The sequence below is a fragment of the Musca domestica genome, unplaced genomic scaffold (assembly GCF_030504385.1).
Source record: "Musca domestica strain aabys unplaced genomic scaffold, Musca_domestica.polishedcontigs.V.1.1 19, whole genome shotgun sequence".
Classification (NCBI taxonomy): Eukaryota; Metazoa; Arthropoda; class Insecta; order Diptera; family Muscidae; genus Musca; species Musca domestica.
The window spans coordinates 8,304,682-8,325,890 of record NW_026712245.1 but is presented as its reverse complement, the minus strand read 5'-3'; the positions used below and the strand labels follow the sequence as shown (position 1 = coordinate 8,325,890).

Genomic DNA, 21,209 nt, shown 5'->3' with positions numbered 1-21,209 from the left:
TTAGTAAAACTATTGCGCAATGGATCCACATCCATTTTTCCTCTCCAAAACTATTTTAACGTCTCCCTAGGTAAACCCAAGAAACCAACTGTGACCCCAATATTAAATTTCAGTAATTTATCTACTGTTTTACCCAAGAGCAAATTTAGTACTATTTCGTACTTTTCGTACAGTTGTGTTACACTTTCAGAAAACCATCTCCATACCTTAATCGCAGACACCAGTGACATCTATATCAAATTTTAGGATTTCAGGAATAGAGTCTACACCCATTACCAAATTTATTACAATTTAGTGATTTTCGTACAATTATCGTACACTTTTACAAAACGGGCACCATTTTTCAATCCCATATACCAGGAAAATCCTCAATATCAATTTTCGAAATTTAAGCTCTGTAATTTCCCCCTTTACCAAATTTTGTGCAATTATAGTAGGCATATCCAAAAACTTTATCTCTCAATAACAGACACTAACAGTAACATCTATATAAAAATTCAAGATTCCAGCTCTTTCCCTTCACCCAAAACTAAATTTAGTACCATTTTGTACATTTCGTACAATTACAGTGCAAATTTAGTATCTGTTGGTAATTTTCGCACAAATATTGGACGCATTTCTAAAACACCTCCATATCTCAATTCCAAATATAGGATGAATTTCAAAATCACCGTCAAATCTCAAACACAGATACCATAATTAACCCTATACAAAATAGAGTTTCGTTCAGTAGCACACATTTCCGAAACCACCTCCATATGTCCAGGCTACAGATGAACAGCGGCCCTAAACCAAATTTCAGATTTCAAGCACCATCTGTTCACCCAATACCAAATTATACCAAATATACAATTGTGTAGTACTTTTCGTGCACTTGTAGTACCAATTTCCAAAATCAACCCTTTGTCACAAACCAATCACCAGCAGGGACCGCAATGCAAAGTTTTAAAATTCCAGCTGCATGCATTTACGCTAAACCAAATTGTACCACATTTAGTACTTTTTGAACAAACATTGGACTCACTTTCAAAATACCACCAAATCTGAAACACAGATACCATCGTTAATCTAAACATTAAATTTAAAAATTGTATCTCTATCCCTTTGTCAAATAACAAATATTGTACCAGTCAGTACTTTCCACACAAATATAGTACACATTTCCGAAACCACCTCCATGTACCCAGACAACACACATGAACTGCGACCCTAACACCAAATTTTAGATTTCGTCCAATACCAAAATGTACCAAATATAGTACCATTTAGTACATTTTGTCCAGGTTAAGTATATTTTTCCAAAACCACCTCTTTATGACAAATCTATCACCAAAAGGTACCCTAATAAAAATTTTCAAAGTTCAAGCTTTACACGTTCGCCCTTAACCAAACTGTTCCAAATTTAGTACCTTTTAGTACTGCTCGCACACTTAGTACATTTTTCCAAAACAATCTTAATTTTTTACCTTGATCCGTTCACATAATTCCAAATGGTACCATTTTAGAACTTTAGTAGCATTTTAGAACTTTTCGCCTTTAGCCTTTAGGTTCGAATATCCAAACACCCCTTGGAACATCTATCCTCTTACCCTTGTGCGGTTTTCTAGTTCCATTGTCATATTGGTATACAGGGTGAGATAAAAAAAACTGCAACAAAATGAAACGCCATAATTTTTGCATTTTTTTTAAATTTTATTGAATGAAAGCAAAAAATGTCGGAAATAGCAACAAATTTTAAAAAAAGTTTAGATTTGTTCACATTGGTCACCTTTGGCTCGAATTATGGCCTTCAAACGACCAATGAAACTGTCACGCGCTGCCGAATGTTGCTCTGCGGTATTTTGGCCCATTCCCGGCGAAGCGCTTGCTTGAGGTGATCTACACTTTGGTATTTTTTAGCGCAAACCTTGCTTCCCAAATACTCCAGACACAATAGTCCAACGGATTGTTATCCGGAGATTTTGGTGGCCTGGAAATGACGCTGGAAATGAAGCGAGGAACCTCATTTTGTAACCATTCTTGGGTGGCGCATGCTGAATGCTATGGTGCTAAGTTTTGTTGGAATGTCCAAGGTACGCGGCCAAAATGTTTGCCTGCCCAAGGCTTTAATACACCCTCCAGAATATTTTCGCTTGTTTCTGTTGGCCAACCGAAGGTTCACTACTTTCGGCCAAGCGAAGCCACACTTTAGCTCTTTTGAGTATATTTTCTCTCTGTTGCGGTGTAAGTTCTTGAACTTTTTGGAATTTCAATGGATTTACCCCTGGCTCATTTTTCTATATTTATCGAACGGCGACATAGATAAATTTTTATATGAAATTTCTCATATATGTACCCCACTCTATCATATATTGTATTAATATGAGGAAGTAACTATTCCAGTGTTGAAGAAAATAAACCAAAAAGCACAACAAAATAAGAAAATCCCTTAGAATTTCACGCTGATTTTCACAACGTCAACACAAGTAAACAACAGTCAAAGATTTATCGCATGAAAATAGTTTTCCACACACACACCCAACATTCACCATTATTATCTCCCATTCATGCCACCAAACAACCAGTCTGCCAAACGCACACCTACACCCAGACTCACACATCCATTGGAACCATCACCACCTCTACCACACACACACAAACACACACACACACACACACACAGTGAATAGATAAATGGTGAAAATGTAATGCGAAACCTTCTGCTTGGCTATAGCACCAAACAGACAATAAAAATTGCCACAAATCTAAGGGCGTTGAAAAGGAGGGTGGTTGAGGCTGGGAAACTATTCTGTCTCCTGCTGGTGGAGGAGATGTGATGGTGGTGTTATTGTTGGTTGTTATGTCGTTTTGTGTTCATTCACAAAAGTGATGACAATGGCAACATAGCACCACCAACAACAACAGCAACAACAAAAAATACAACTCGATAATCCTTAACGGGACAGGTATGTTCACATACGACTACAAAACTGGTGTACGTTAATAAGAAAGTTGTTAATACAATATCGACCATATCGACCAGGTGGCAGGCACATTGGTGTGAGTTTCAATAAAAAGCTTGCATTCAAATAAATATATTTGAGGGTCACTGGGATACTGGTAACTAATATTTTGATAGGAGTATCTAAACATGAAAAAAAGGAAATGTTTAATAACCAGCAAAAGTAATAATTTAGGTTCTAGAGGTTTTATTTTTAAACTTTTAAACTTAAACTTTTGTTAGAATAATGGATTGGTTATCCTATTTGTAATGAGTATTATTCTCGGCTATACTCAGAATTTTCAGGGATCGATTAATACACGTCAAAGCTAAAATTGTCCTTTTTTTTTTGATTCTAGAGTTTCTCTAGATATTTCCAAATTTCTACAAAATGATGATTAACAAGTAAAAAAAATAGCTAAGTTCAGTCTGATCGAGCTTTTAATACCCTCTACCAATCTCATAAAACTAGCAAATTTTCAAAAAAAAAAAAAAAAAAAAAAAAATCTGATAAAAAAAATGCCTCTCAAATGAAACCTCTACGTTTATACGAAGACGTGTTCGTACCCATTGCGAACATCAATTTTCAAACAATTCCGGTAAACATATCTCTGAAACCTTCTAAATACCCAATATTGGGAGGTACCATTATATGGAGGCTATATGAAAATGTGGACCGACATGGCCCATTTATGAACTTAACCTGCCTACTGGCAAAATACACATGTGTGTCAAATTGTAGCCTTGTATCTCAATTCGTTCCAAAAATAGCGTGATTACAATAGAGAGACATACGGACAGACGACAGTCGCTACATCGACTAAGATTACGCTGATCACAAATATATGTACTTTGTTGGGTCTGACATGCGTATTTCGAGGAGTTCCTCCATAGAATGAAATAGCGTATGAAAAGTTAAAACGGTGTTAAGATCGTCTATACACTCCACTCTGCCAAAATTCGACTTTTGACTAAATCAGCTATTCCTAAAATCCTTACAATTTGGAACGAGTTTATCTACCTAGAAAAAACCCAAACTGCAGCATATTTGATTGAGAAGGCAGTAAATTTGATGTTAAACTTCAGAGCCCGCAATGAGCAACGTTTGATTTGGCTGGAAATCGGGTTGAAACTTCCAACACACCGAAAATCGGAAGGAATCGTTAAATTAGGCCTACAATAAAATATGTATCCCTATTAAGTATTGGTTGCAAGGATAGCGTGAAATGTCAAATTACAATTTTTTTAAAATTGGGGCAAATAAAAATGCAAATCTGGAGGTTATATGGATGCTTAACCAAAAAGAGGACCTACATTGAAACTACTGAACTAGAACCTGAATTGTCAAATTTTGCACCGAAATCTAAAGAAGTCGGAAATAGCATCAAATTTTAGAATAAATTTAGATGTGTTCTACTTGGTCACCTTTGGCACGAATTATGATCTTCAAACGGCCAATGAAACCGTCACACGCTCCCGGAATTTTTGTCTGCGGTATTTTGGCCCATTCTCGGCGAAGCGCTTACTTGAGGTAATCGACACGTTGGTATTTTCTAGTGCCAACCTTGCTTTTCAAAATACTTCAGACAAAATAGTCCAACAGATTGGTATTCGGAGATTCTGGTAGTGCGATGGTGCTGAGTCCTGTTGGAGTGTCCAAGGTCTGCGGCCAAAATGTTTGCGTGTCCAAGGTTTTACTACACCCTTCAGAATATTTTCGCGATAATATTCGGCATTTATTCTGATGCCACGGTCGATTAATACGAGCGGAGAGCTACCATCGGTTGTTATGGCGGCCCACGCCTTCACCATGGCCGCCGCTTGAGTTTTGGTGGCCAACCAAAGGTGCACATTTTCACAGGACCTCTTTGGAAAGTAAAGACTATAATTTTGTTTGTTTACAAACTGCTGGGCAACGAATGTTTTCTCAACGGAGAAGACCAAATTCAGCAGTTCACCACTTTCGGCCAAGCAAAGCACCTCTTTAGTTTTTTTCTTGCACTTTTTGGAATTTCAAAGGCTTTGCCCAGAGCTCAGAGCTCATATTTCAAAATTTGCCGATTGGAATATTGCGATATGTTCAGCTCACGAGCCATTTTTCGGTCACTGCGACGCAGGTTTCGATCAAGCCGATACTTTACTTTTCGAACCATTTCTGCTGATGTTGCTGTTTTCTTCCTTCCACTTCCTTGACGTCGGGCTACGGTGCCATATCACGGTAACGAGCGATGGTACGAGACACAAAAGTTTTATTCACATTTAAATACTGGAATTGTGTCTCACTTTTCACCGGAATTGTTTCAAATTTGTTATTCGGAGTTCGTAGGTACTGACTCTTATGAAAATGTCCTCTACATATCCACGTCTTTTTAAGCTCCCATATAGCGATACACCCCAATATTCGGTATTTTGATGATTTTAAACAGAATTATCTCATATTTGGTATTGGAGTTCGCACCACATTGTCTGGCTGATAATTTATTTAAAGGTCCAAGTTTTCATATAGCCCCATATAATTGTAGCCCCAGATATTCGGATTATTTGAGAGTTATTTTGCACACCAGCCAGTCGCACAGGTTTAGTGCTGAAAGTGATTAGATCGCCTCCAAATGACCTTAAATGCGGAAGGTCTAATACATTCAGTCGTTGGCTGCTGACATTCATAACTGCAATAGCTAGGAGGTGGACTTTGAGGACGTTATTCCCAATATATCAATAACATTAAGAAATTTTCTAGAGTTTCAAAGAATTTAAAAAAAAAAAATATTTCATCTATCGCTTCTCTACCCATATCCTGAGGTCTTGCCACAGACAAGCTCAAGAAGCAAACGGATCACAAGCCAAAAATTTATTGTAAGGATGTTATCCCTCCATTTAAAATTATTCAGTTTTTTAGGTTTCAGCTAAGTTGTATGATTATTTAGATTTGAAAGTGACTCTAGGATTACTTCCTGAATCCGGGACTTTTATAATGTGAACCAATAGGATCACATTAGTGCCGCTTGATTGATTTATTTTAAAATAAATTTTTGAGTCATCAAAAACTCCATTGAAAAAAATATTTAATGCTCTGATGTTGTAGCCTTTAAAACTCCCTTCTCAATTATTTACCCACATCCCCCACTGTGAAAAAAAAACCTCCAAGAATGAAGCTTTATTGCCATGGTTGGCCAAAGCTCAGACAGAATCTCATACTCATCCGCACAGTTAATGGGGTGTCATTTTAATTAGCCATTATCTGGAGCCGGCAGTCTGTCTTTCTGCCCACATGTGGAAACCTTATATCCATCCGCAAATTGAAGAATATTTATGAGATTTTCCTGAAACTCTCCCCCAAAATAGATGAAGGTGAGCAAGCTATTATTATCATCACCCGCTGTTAAAAGGTTTGGGTAACGGAGAAGGATGAAAAAAATTAAAGCTCCATGAAATATGGCAGACAATCCCCTCTACGGAAAAAACCGAAAAGAAGAAAACACCTAAATCATGTTAACGTTGTTCTGCTCTTTAACCTTAGCATTGAGTGCGGGAAATTAATGCTGAAATTTGGAAAATATGCGATTATCATTATGGTCGATGATGACGAGGTTGCCACTGGCAACCACCATTCTTCTTTTGCAGATTGTCAGAAGCAACACGCCAAGCCATGCCAAGCTGAAATTGGCGTTCAGAAGCCACTTGACGTTTTGTTTTCATTTCAATTCGCGCTAAAGTGCCCCATCATCTGCGTCCTCGCCTCATCATCTTAGGCATTTCATACTTTAGCAATGTTCATAAATATTTTTTTTCGCCGTTATTTCGCCAGTCACCATCGTCATCATCTATGGCTGGCGGTAGGTTAGACCCGCATATAACCTTAAGACATCATTATTTGATGGTAAGCTGGCTGCGCTCTCCATAGATTTTCGACGAAAAATTTAAAGCTCATTGTTTGTGCCAGGCATTTAACCTCATAGCCATATTGTATTTGTATTGTATTGGCAAAATGAAAAGCCGTCGAGAAAAAAAAAAACAAACAAACAAACGTTGAGGAGAGTCATAAACATTATTAACAGTTTTAATATGAGCGGTGTCATTGTCTCTCATGGCTAATATATGTACGAACGTATAAACGGTCGAGGTGTTCTATGTCAGCAATGGCCAAGTGGGTTTACTTGTTGTGAGGCCAATAAGCTCATTATTTATATTCCCCAGTAACGTAACGGCGGAGACTAAAGCAGCTGATTGTGTCCACCACCTCCATCCACACCGTCGAGCAGATGTTGAACGCGGATTATGTTGGTGTTAAGTTTAAACAGTCTTTAAAATAAAATAATTATGTATTACTTTTATTCCGAAGAACAATATATGAGATATTTCAGGAAAAATGGGAAGGCCAATGAGTTGGAAGGAGCTGTGATGGAGGTGTAAGGATCTATTGGAACTTTCCACAAACTAGACTGGCTATTGGTCAGTAAATTTATAAGAAACGAGTTAAAAAGTGTCCGTCCGATTTCTCGACAGATGTATACCCTCCACGGACGGATGGACACCTCTAGATCGACTCCAAATGTCCTGAAGCGTACATGGTCCAAAGAGATCTAGGGTCTAAAACTGTAATTTCGATGAGGCACGTTTTAGCCGTATCAAATTATATATACAGGGTGAGATGAAAAAACTGCAACCAATTTCAGACTGCTCATTTCATTTCAAGGCCACTCGTCCGACAACTGTTAAAATTATTGCAGTGACAACTCATTATATTGTTTACAAGCCTACAAAAGCTTTGTTGGTTAGAATTTTCCAAAAAAAGTTATTCGTGGTGGAATTCAAGTGTGATTTCTTTATATTTGGCTGGAAAACCACAAGTGGCTATCGTTAGAGCACACCAGCATTTAAATGTGAATAAATCTTTTGTGTCTCGTACCATCGCTCGTTACCGTGATACTGGTAGTGTAGCCCGACGTCAAGGATGTGGACTGAAGAAAACAGCAACATCAGCAGAAATAGTTCGAAAAGTAAAGAAGTGACTTGATCGAAGCCCGCGTCGCAGTGGCCGAGAAATGGTTCGTGAGCTGAACATATCGCAATATTCCATTCGGCAAATTTATAAAAAAATTAGTTCGGGTTAAAGCCATTGAAATTCCAAGAAGTGGAAAAACACCGCAGCAGAAAGCAAATAGACTCAAAAGAGCTAAAGCGTTGCTTCGCTTGGCCGAAAGTGGTGAACTGTCGAATTTGTTTTTTCCGATGAGAAAACATTCGTTGTCCAGCAGTTTGTAAACAAACAAAATTATCGTGTTTATTTGCCAAAGAGGTCCTGTGAAATGTGCACCTTCGGTTGGCCACCAGAACTCAAGCGCCGGCCATGGTGATGGTGTGGGCCGCCATAACAGCTGATGATTGCTCTCGGCTCGTATTAATCGACCGTGGCATCAGAATAAATGCCGAATATTATCGCGAATATATTATGGAGGGTGTATTAAAGCCTTGGGCATGTAAACGTTTTGGCCGCAGACCTTGGTCATTCCAGCAGGACTCAGCACTATCACACTCAACACGCTCCACCCAAGAATAGTTGCGAAATGAGATTCCTCGCTTCATTTCCAGCGCACAATGGCAACCAAAATCTTTGGATACCAATCCGTTGGACAATTGTGTCTGGATTATTTTGGAAAACAAGGTTGGCACTAAAAATACCAATGCGTCGATCACCTCAAGCAAGCGCTTGGCCGGGAATGGTTTAATATACCGCAAAGCATCATTCGGGCAGTGTGTGACGGTTTCATTGGCCGTCTAAAGGCCATAATTCGTGCCAAATGTGACCAATTCGAACAAATCTAAACTTATTCTAAAATTTGATGCTATTTCCGACATTTTTTGTTTCCATTCAATAAAATTTAAAAAAAACTGTTTTTTACCTCACCCTGTATATATTCTTGGTCGGCGTAAAATTCGAAGTCTATTTAGCTATGACTGTCTGTCGTCTTTCCGTTTGTTGTAATCACGCTAAAGCCCAAACGGCATGTGATAGGAGCTAAAGTTTTGCACAGAGCTGTCTTTTGTCTGCAGTTAGGTCAAGTTCGCCATATTCAGTATTTTGACGATTGTAGGCACTCTTTGTAACGTAATAGTTAAGAATTCGGTATGTAGAGTTTATATTGAAGTCTACATCCTGTGGTTAAAACTTTGTCTTTATACACCCACTTTTTCATATAGTCCCCATATGATAGTACCTCCCGATATTCGGGATTTTGGCGATTTTACCCACATTTTCAAACGGAATAATTTAAAATTTGTTATTTAGAGTTTGTATTGGGATGTACTTTCTGTGGCATAATTTTGTCCATATAGATCCACCTTTTGTACCTTTCAATACTCGGTATTTTGCTAAAATTAGGCTCAGTTTATAGCGGAATAGCTTAAAATTCAAAAATAAAAAAAGTTCAATAGTTCATATTGCATTCTTATACCTTTAGCATAAGACCATCTTTATAGGTCCACGTTTTCAGATAGCTATATATAAAGGTACATCCCCACATCCTGTATTTTGAAGATTTAAGCCACATTTTCTAACGGAATTACTTAAAATTCAGTTTATGGATTTCGTAATGGATTCTTCTGCTTATATTGAATAATTTCTATATAAGTCAATGTTTTTCTATAGCCCAATGCTGCCGATATTCGATATTTAAATTTTACAGAATTGCTTGAAATTTGGATTGAATATTCCCAATAGCAGAAGTGATGCATACCCCTCGAATAGTGGAACTTCGGCATGTACAGACATATTTTTACATGCGTTATTTTCCTAATAGTGGAGGGTAAAACGGTTAAAAAGTATCAGTCAGTTTTGCCAACAGATTTATACTCTTAGCCAATAAGCGTATATATAAATATATTTTGACGTGCATTGTGATTATTGTTGACCCTTCATGGAGGAGGATCTGCGGGAGTGGGGCATTATTGTGCATTTCGTATCTTTCTAAAGCCTATGGCTAACATAAATGTAAATACGCGAAGTTTGATGAAAATCGTTCACATGTTATAAGGGTCGTAATTATTCAAAATGTTGGCCCTTGTGAGTGAGGTGCCAGAAAGCTTGGGCCCATAAATTCCATGTTCACACCAGATTTTGTGTTGGTGGAAATATGGGAGTGTGTGAGGCTTAGGATGAATCGGATGATTATTTGGCATTTTATAAGGGTTTGAGTTATTCGAAATGTTGACTGGTTATGGTTTTGGTAGCAATTTTGGTATGTGTAAAATTGAAAGAGAATTGAATGCTCAGTTCGGGTTTTATGATCATTTTGGTTGTTCAAAATTTTGATCCTTTGTAGGAGAAGTACAGAATGAGTGGGCCGATTTCACAACAGATTCTGTGTTGATTAAAATATTGGGATGTGACGAATTTCAAAGAAATCGGATACTCATTTCTTGTTTTACGAGCTTCATGGTCGTTGAAAATGTTGACTCAATGTGGGGGGAGGTACCAGGAAGAGTGGACCTTCTTCACCCCAAGATCTTGTGCTAATGAAAATATCAAGATGTTTGAAATTTGAATTCAGCCGAATGCTTATTTCGCATTTTATGAGAGATGTGATTATTTAAAAAGTTGGCCCATTGTGGGAGGGGTAAAGAGAGGTCCTATATATTTCATTATCGCACCAGATATTGTTTTCGTACAAATATTAGAATGTGTGTAATTTTAAAAGAACTGGATGCTCCATTCGCGTTTAATAATCGTTTAGGGTATTCACGATTTTGACTCTTTGTGGGAGAGGTACCAGAAGGATAGGGCCGATATCTACCATCTCACATCTGATCTTATGTTGATAGAATTATTGAGATATGCCGAGCTTGAAAGGAATCGAATGGTTATTTCGCTTTTTACGAGCTCATGGTTAAAATTTTGACCCGTTGTGGGGGAGGTACCGATCCATCTTATCTATACACCAGATCTTGTGTTAATAAAAACTTTGGAAAGTGTGAGATTTAACGATACTCGGGCTCTTATTTCACCTTTTATAAGTGTTATAATTATACCAAATTTTGTCCCATTGACAAAGATATTGGGACTTAAAAGGTTTGCACATAATCTATCTATTTCTGAACAGTAAAATATATATTTTTGACAAAAATGTTACGATGTACAAACTTTGGACCAAATCGGTTGCTCCCTTCGAGATTTATCGTGCACAGCAGCCAGGCAGACAGACGGACGGACGGACATCGCCAGATCGACTCCAAATGTCCTGAAACGGATTTGGCCCAAAGAGACCTAGGGTTTAAAACCGTTATTTCGATTAGGTACGTTTTGGCCAAATTATATATACCCTCAGAGTCCATATGTCTGAGGGTATAAACATTAGAAAAACTGCTAAATTTGCAGAAATTATCAATCTAAATTGACGATAATTTTTTATTGTAGATGTTAAGTATTCAACTTCCTTTTGTATTGTATTCTGAATCGACCCATAATTTTCTTTGCATCTCCACCTTTAAAATGCGTCTGTTGCTTTGTTTTTGCAGCAATAGCCACCGCAACAGCAGCAGCCACCTCACCTAAAACAGTTATCATAATAATCTACAATGACGATGAGTTTTCCTCGCTTACAAACGATTTGGTATGCGCATAATTTTCGCTCCCTGTTGTAGTGGTTTCGAGGACGTTAAATAAAAATGTCAGCCACAGTCTTTAAAGTACCAAAAAGGGATTGTCTACTACTGCCACATAGACGTCCTAGAGTATGTATTTTAAGTCCTGTATATAAATATTTATGGTTTACGGGAATGGAGAGATGCTACTGTTCTTGTTGTTGTTTTTTAATCACATACACACACACACCCACTATCACCACCCTCATATATGAGTTTAAGTATTCTTGAATTTAAATCAATGTTGGCGCTTGACTTGGGGTTCAAGAGTTTAATGTGGGAAGTTCTTAAGAATAGAAGTCTATATAAAGTGTGAATGAGGATATTATTGGTTTATTATTCGATGGGTTTCTTTCAAATAGGAAATATATTTTTATTGATTCTTATTACCTGAATTATTTTCATATAGCTTAGATGTAAATATATTACTTCATTCCGGTATTGTGGGTGATAAAATAGGCTTCACATTAAAAATAAGTGAAAAAGGTGGACTAAAAAAAGATTTTGATTTCAAAATAAATTCGATTAAATATTTTTTGTTCCGATTTACAATAGGCGTACAAAGTAAACATAATTTTTTTAATGTCGCCAATTTCATGCTTATTTTGGAAAATATTTTTAATATTATAATATATATACTTTATTTTTGGTAGCAGCGGTTTATGAAGCTCACGCACGTTTCGTGCTTTGCTTCACTGTCAAACCTCCTTAGTTTAGTTTACAAAAGAAAATAAAACAAAAGTTTACAAAAGAACAACACTTGTAAATCTTTGAATTTTATTACAGAGCTGTTTAAGAACAACAGCTCTCTGGTCAGTCTAATTTCTCTTATTTTCTTGTTGTTTATTATCAAAATAAGTCCTCCGTTTAGGAAGATCATTGCGCGATTTTTCCATTTTGCAACGAAGTTCATTTTTTGGCCTATGGGTACGTAAATAAGCATAATTGTCGATTCTGAAATGAAGATAAGGCAGAAGTATTGCAAAAGCTAAAAATGCATCGAGAAAAAATTTGAATTTGGTGCGGTTCAAGGTCTGAAGGCATCATTGGGTCGTACTTCTTCAAAAAATTTTGCGAATCGTAACGTGAATGAACAGCCGCAAGATCATAATTTCTGTCCTCAAAATGCAAAGGCTTGACATGTGGTTTCAATAAGACGATACCTGTATAAAAGGATAATCACTCTCCGCTCGTATTAATCGACCGTGGCATCAAAATAAATGCCGAATATTATCGCGAAAATATTCTGGAGGGTGTATTAAAGCCTTTGGGCACGAAAACATTTTGGCCGCAGACCTTGGCCATTCCAGCAGGACTCAGCGCCATCTCACTCAGCATGCGCCACCCATAAATGGTTACATGAGGTTCCTTGCTTTATTTCCAGTGCAAAACGGCCACCAAAATCTCCGGATACCAATCCGTTGGACTATTGTGTCTGGAGTATTTTGGAAAGCAAGATTGGCACTAAAAAATACCAAAGTGTCGATCAGCTCCGCCGGGAATAGGCCAAAATACCGCAGAGCAACATTCGAACAGCGTGTGACGATTTTATTGGCCATTGGAAGCCATAATTCGCGCCAAGGTGACCAGCTAGTTAGTTCGATCGGTCTTGTTCCCGGTGCATAATTTTGTGCTTTGTTTTTTAGTACCATAAGTGTCAGTGTCATAACCCAGTACAGGGTTGTCCATATTCGACGGACCTATGGGTCCATTCCAATCGACGAGGCTTGTCCGCAGGCATCATTCTTTGCGTCAATTGAATTTTGTACGGGACATCAGAAAAAATGCCGAATATTATCGCGAAAATATTCTGAAGATTGTTTTAAAGCCTTTGGCACGCAAACATTTTGGCCGCAGACCTTGGACATTCCAGCAGGACAATGGCCACCAAAATCTCCCGATACATATCTGTTGGACTATTGTGTCAAGAGTATTTTGGAAAGCAAGGTTGGCACGAAGAAATACCAAAGTGTCGATCACCTCAAGCAAGCACTTCGTTGGGAATGGACCAAAATAACGCAGAGCAACATTCGGGCAGCGTGTGACGGATTCATTGGCCGTTGGAAGCCATAATTCGTGCCAAAGGTGACCAGTTTATAGTTGGAAATTCAAAAAAAAAAAAAAAAATTGTATCATACCTCCCTCAGAGAGCGTCATTTCAAATTATGAAATTCTACCTCTACACTTCCCCAAATACCAAACTTGATGTTATTTTGTATTTTTCGTCTTTTTAAGTAATTATTTCCAAAATCACATGCAAATCTCAATTTTACGCGCTAATACTGATCTTAGTGCCAAATTTCAGATTTCAATTATCATTTGTACACCCAATGTCAAATATAGTGCCATTTAGTAATTTTCTTATTTTTGCACGCATTTACATCATTTTATATTTTTTATACAGAAGTGACCCCAATACCATTTTTTTCAAATTTCCAGCGCCATTAGTGCTCCTAAAACCAAATTGTGCCATATTAAGTATAATTTAGTACAGTTCTTACACGGCTTAATCATGTACTTTCTCATCTGAAGAACAGGGGGCAATTTTGCACTTTGAATGGTGTATCTCTGGTCCTTCTCTTATTACAATCGCATAGCAGTTAGCAGCCCTATCCTCATCCGCAGTTGTAAATTTTTAGACGTTTTTGAATATCCCATAGAGAAAAGTTTATCATCCCACTTTATCCATTCCGGCATATTTTCTTAGAAAAAAAGTCAACAAAGACATGCCTTTATCTTCCACTCTATTACCGACAACATTTATCAAAAATTTCCAAAATTACTGTAACCTAGCCAATACATGCCGCAACAACAACAACAGCAACTAGAACATCCACCCCATCAATTATCTCCATATTGGAAACTAAAATAACTCAACAACTTCCTCTTCCTCCTCCCCACACACAAATCATAATTCATCCATTGGAATCTGCGACCACAATAACTCGCTGGTATTTTGGCACAGATGGAAAACCCCAAAAACAAAACGGCCGGCAAAAGCATTCCAGTGGAAAATCCTATTGAACGTTTGCGGCATAAACTTAGTGACGCTATTTCGGGAACATGATTATCTCCCAGGACAATAATTAAAACCGCATTACAACAAAACCACCTGCTATGCCATGGAACAGAGCAGAGTCCACCAAAAAAACAGCAGCAGCAGCAGCGATGACAACAGACAATAGCTGTGACCAGTAACAATGTCATATTGACGGACAAATCAATGAACGAACCGACGGACGACCCAATACGCAGACATTCAAAACTGTAGATTCCATTCGGTTGATGCGGTTAAAGTGTGAAGTGGAAAATTTTTGGACCAGAGGAAATTTTGAGGTCATCGGAGGTGGTGGTGCCAGTGAAAACAATGGATAACAAGTGTTGTTGGGTTTGACGACACATGCAATCAGTTAAACAGAGTAGGTGTGTGTGTGAGTGAGTGCTAGGCCATAGCTGTAGATAGGTGAATGGTGCGTGCGTTTGACTGCTCTGTAATTCGTAGTGCGTTGTGGACGTATAAACGAATGTGAATGCAAGCGAATCTGTTTATTTGGCAATTGTTGGCACGTGTTTTTTGTGGTTTGGCTATCAACAATAAGCCTGGGCCGAAAAAAAAAAACAACAACAACAAAACTTGCATATATTCACCACTATTCCGTTGACCCAATATCTGTTGTGTGCATTGAATCAAGATCTAATACAGTGGACCGGAAAATGAATGCGTTAAGGAACTATTGCGAATAATTGATTATTGTTAATATTTTATCTTCAGTTATCTGGATATTTTACCAAAAATATTATGAACTACAGTCGCTGATTTAATTTAATTCTCAAGGCTCAGATTAATGGTCCGGAATTGCTTATAGACTATCTGAAGCTATAAGCAGAGAATGGCGTGCCTACAACCTACAAATATAATGCATTATGCAAGGTTATGTTCGTAAATGGGCTATGTCGATCCATTTTTCGTTTAGTCCCCAATCACGGGACCTCCCGATATTCGGTATTTGATGACTGTAGCGACATTATTCAGCGGAGTTGTTTCAAATTTCGTATTTTAAGTTCATTCTAGGTACTACAACCTATGACAGAAAATTGTCTTTTAATGGCCACGTCTTCGTATGGCCCCCATTTAACGGTACCTCCCGATACTGGGTATTTTGATGATTTTACTGACATTATTCAGCTGAATTGTTTCTAATTTCGTATTTTCAAGTCTTAATGGGTACTGCAACATATTACAAAAAAAAAAAAAAAATGCGTATGTAGGCCCACGATTTCTTATAGCCCCCATATAATAATATATGCAAATATTCGGAATTTTCTATTCAGGTTCACGTATTCGTTTAGCGCACGTGTAGAGGTATCTCAGTTTTTTTCGTTATATTGATGATGCTAGAGTCATTATTCGCCAGAAACTATAGCCTATCGCAGAAATTACTAATGCAGGTCTATATCTTCCTCCCATATAACGGTTTTATTGCGAATTTGGTGGGGGATATTGAAAGTTTGGTCAGGCCGAATTTAGCTTCTTTTTTAGCAGTTAGTTCTCAAAATGCACAATTTGTGCAGTTTATCATTTTTTAATCAATACTTCATTCATAATATTATTCAAGGTGTTCCCCCCACAGCAAGAACAATAGAAAAATGCCTACCAAAATTCTTTGAAATCTTTCAGTTTGATGTTTACCGAGCAGCATGTTAGTAAACCCATTACACTATGGACCAGCATCCAGATACCAACAGACGCCTCAATATTAAATATCGATATTCCAGCTCTATTTCTTCATTCGATACGCAATTTAGTACCACTTAACACTTTTCGAATTTTTATAGTACAAATTTCCTAAACCACATGCAAATCTTATCCACAGACATCAACAGTGACATCTTTATCAAATTTCAGGATTTCAATTCTATTACGTCACCCAATACCAAATGTTGTACTTTTAGTACAATTATTGTCCACATTTCACAAACCACCTCCATATCTCAACTCTAGATACGAAGAGTGAGCTTAATATCCAATTTGAAGATTCCAGCCCTATCTATTCATCCAATAGCAAATTTAGTAACATTTAGTACAATTTGTACAAATACGCATTTCAAAAATCCCCGCCAAATCTCACACACATCAGTGATTTTAATATTAAATTTCAGGAATTTATCTCTATTCCTTCACCGTATTCCAAATTTCGTACTATTTAGTACTTTTCGTACAATTATTGTCCACATTTCCAATGCCACCTAAATATCTCACTTCCAGATATGAAGAGTGAGTTTAATATCAAATTTGAGCATATGGTACCATTTAGTACTTCTCGTACAAATATAGGACCCATTTCCAACCGATCACCAAATCTCAAACACAGATGGCATCTGTAATCTAAATATTAAATTTCAGGATTTTGTCTCTATCTCTTTACCCAATTGCAAATTTCGTACTATTTAGTACTTTTCGTACAATTACTGTCTACATTTCTAAAATCACCTCCAATTTTGTCTACCAACAGAGAGCATATCATATGAAATTTGAACCTTTTACCCAATACCAAATTTAGTACCATTTAGTACTTTGTACAAATATAAGACGTATTTAAAAACCACCTTCAAATATCAAATGCATATGCCATCAGTGATATAAATATCAAATTTATGAATATTATCTCTATCAGTTCATCCAATACCAATTATAGTACCATTCAGTACCTTTCGTACAATTATGGTACACGTTTCCGAAACCACCTCCATATGTTTAGGATAAACATGAACAGTGAACATTATACCAAATTTCAGATTTCAACCACTTTCTCTTCAAACAATACTAAATTGTACCAATTATAGAACTTTTCGAGCACTTGTAGTACACATTTCAAACCCCAACTTTAATTCTTAGTCCTAATGCCAAATTTAAAATTTCAAGCAATATCCATTTAGTATCTTTCGTACGTCTGCTGAAAGAATTTCCAACCTGAATTCTTTAACCTAACCCACCAGCAGTGACCCCAATACCAACATTTCAGATTTAACTTCTTATGTTCACCTAAAAAATTGTACCAATCTTAGTGCCATTTAGTACAGACCTTATACCTAGTACACATTTCCAAAATCACCTCCTTACAACAACCCTATTTCCAAGAATTTTTTCTCACTTCCAGATTTCCGTTCACATAATTCCAAATGGTACAAAATTTAGTGAATTTTAGTACGTTTTGCAGACGTATTGTTAGGATTTCGAAAAAATCTTTAATCAAATCAGATATCAAACTATATTCCTTCCTCAAATAACAGCGCCAATACTTTTTAGTACGTTTCGTACTTTGTAGTACGTATTTCCAAATAACCCGCCATGTATGAACCAAACCACACAAAAGGTAATCCAAGTGATAAATTGTATCCCTTATCCAAATACCAAATTTAGTACCACTTAGTACTTTTAAGTACGTATTTACAAAGCCATCTCCAAATCTTAGCCTTACACACCTATAGTGATCGTAATGTCAAATTTCAGATTTGAAGCAGTATCCGATCAAGTAATACCAAATTTAGTACTATTTTGTACTTCTCGTACGCTTGTTAAACACATTTCCAAACACAACACTTTACCTTAATATCACCCTCCAGTAGAGATCCTAATACCAATAATTTTAATTTCCAGATCAATCCGTACAACCAAAACTAAACTGGTACTGTATTTTATACCATTTAGTACCGTTGTTACACATAGTACACTGTTCCAAAAATACGTACTTCCTAAACTTAATTTCTGTACCAAATATCAAAATTTTAGCTGTATCTGCTCATATAATACTAAGATGAACAAAAATTAGTGCTTTTAGTACACTTCTAGTTCCATAAACACAGCCCCATCTCACCCCTACCCACCAACATTGGCCCACTTGTGAAATTTCACGATTCTAGCTCCAGCTGTATCGCCTGGGCGTTGATAAATCAGTCAGTCAGCCAATATTTTCTACTCTATATATAGATATCGGCAGCTAGAATTTATAATTTTAAAATTTGGAAAAGTTATTCAATATTTCCACTAACCACTGTCAAAATAACATTTTCCATATATGTATGCATGATGTTAGAGCTTGCATACATGTATGTATGTGTGTGCGTGTGTTTTTATGTTTTGGTTAAAACAATGATGTTGACACCCTCGTTAAAGGTAATACCGGTGGTAAGTAGGCAGTTGTTGCACAACCACGTCTGTTGCCGTTTAAATATGTTATTGGCCAAAAATGGCAGTAATGGCCGACGACACGACTAGTGGCAGCGGCAATAAGTTAACCAGCCAACCAAAATCTGCCAACCACTGTCATGTTGCAATGGCCATTGCTGTCAAGCCGTGGGCGGTTGTGTTGTTTTTTCATCTTCATTTTTTTGCATTTTTTGGTGAACGGCATGTTGTGACAATGAAACTAAACCGCTGTTTATAAATCCGTTTTATATGACATTGCCCCTGCCCAAACTCCCTACTTATCCACTGAAGTGCATTTTAATTTTCAAATAGTCATTAACATACATTTGACCAGCCCCCAATGGCGGCACCAGCAGCAGGAACGCCAGCAACAAGCTATGCCATCAAATTTGAATGGATATTTTATTTAGTTTAGCCTCTCTGTTAGTTGGATTATTTAAATCCCTCGATGGCGGGATGGATGTTCACACACTTTTAATGTGGTTAGGAAATAAGTCGACAATTGTGATTGGGAAAAATTATGGTGTTGGTGTTGATATTCTGTGCATACGTTATCTGAAATAACGTATATGCTCAATAGAACTAATGAGGTAATAACAGGACTTGGATCTTGGGCTTATGGTTGGTTGATGACATATGATATTTTTGCTAGTAGATTCCGTTCTTCCTAAATACTTTAGTTAAGTTCGTGGAATTTAAAGAAAATTTATTTTAAAGGCTACGGCAGCGGTGGATTTAAAGTTGGATTTTATCAGGGTTAATACCTGTTTTTTATAAATATAATCAGAATCGAATCGTAGACTTTTAAGAATATTTAAATAAAAAACTATTTTATCAAAAAAAAAAAAAAAAGATAATGAGAAGCAAGAAAATCCGTTAAACTATCCTCGCTATATTTGTTGATATGGTAAGAATATTTTCTATGAACTTCCCGACTAAATGTCGTGGACTTTAATTTATCAACAAAGATAGCTCGATGGATTTTAGGACAATTGGACTCTTATCCCACTTGTTATAAAAGTTATGATTATTTCAAATAGGCCCTTTGTGTGGGAGCTACCAGAAGTGTTTGTCCGATATAGCCATTTTACCACATAACATTCACTCTCTGTGAGATATTCATTCAAGGGAATCAGAAAGGAAAAAGTGTACCAATATTACCCATTTTCGAACTTGATATAAGTTTGACAAAAACATTAGAATGTGCTACTTTTATACCCCCCAACATTCTACGGAGGGTATATTAGCTTTGTCATTCCGTTTGTAACTCCTCGAAATATTCATAATAGATCCTACGAAGTATATATATTCTGGATCAGCGTAAAATTCTAGGACCATCTAGCGATGTTCGTCTGTCTGTCTGTCTGTTGTAATCACTCTATTTTTCGAACGAATTGAGATAGAAGGCTAAAATTTTGCACACATGCATAGTTTACCAGTAGGCAGGTTACGTTCGTTAAATGGGCCATGTCGATCCACGTTTTCGTATAGCCACCATATAACGGTACCTTCCGATATTCGGTATTTCCACGATTTCAGTGGCATTATTTACCACAATTATTTCAAATTTCGTATTTGAAGTTCGTAATGGGTACTACAGGCTATGACAAACATTTTTGTATGCAGGTCCATGTCTTCATTTAGCCTCCCATATAAAGGTACCTCCCGATAGTTGGTATTTTGATGATTTCAGCAACATTATTCACCGGAATCGTTTTAAATTTCGTATTGGAAGATCTTAAGGAAGGTATACAGGTCCACGACTTCGTATAGCCCCAATATGCGGTATTATTTACCGGAATTATTTCAAATTTCGTATTTGATTTCGTATTTCGTTTTGTATACGTTTTGCAATTAAGTAGTAGTTTTCGGTTTTCTTTTTTACTTGTTTGTCTTTACAAAAAGTTATTTAACCTTTCACTGTGGAGATCAAATGTTGGGACGCATTTTATGAGTTGATAGCAAATAATACCCCTCTTAATTAAAAAAAAAAAATTAAATAAAATAATAATTTAAAATTTTTACCATCACGTCGTTAGTTAAAGGTTAAGAATCGTTCTCATGTTCGGTATAATCTTTTATTGATTGCCCTTGAAAAATAGTTTACATAATATCCACGTTTTATTCGTTTTAAAAAATAGAACACCTTTAGTCGAAGGTTCCAAAGAAACCAAAATACAACATTTTCAAACAAATCAATTGGAAATTATGGCCAATAAACTCTAAGTAACTAAAATCAAAGGCATTTCTTAGAAGCGTTTCTTCATGATAACACCTCGAATGGTGAATCGTAGTTAACCCTAGGGACCATATCAATGATTCCTGAAGTTATCCAAAACACTCTATCGTTTTACTACCCCTGTTTTAAATATTGCGAAAAATATT

At 36.8% G+C, this 21,209-nt stretch overlaps 1 protein-coding gene across 1 annotated transcript in view; it reads left to right on the top strand.

The window, feature by feature from the left end:
* Nucleotides 1–18,864: 18,864 nt before the first annotated feature.
* The window catches only part of LOC131802040 (uncharacterized), a 154,822-nt gene continuing 152,477 nt past the window's right edge, over nucleotides 18,865–21,209 (top strand). Inside the window, exon 1 of the mRNA XM_059121385.1 lies at nucleotides 18,865–18,971. Coding sequence (XP_058977368.1) covers nucleotides 18,865–18,971 — 107 coding nt within the window. The remainder of the gene's footprint in view (nucleotides 18,972–21,209) is intronic.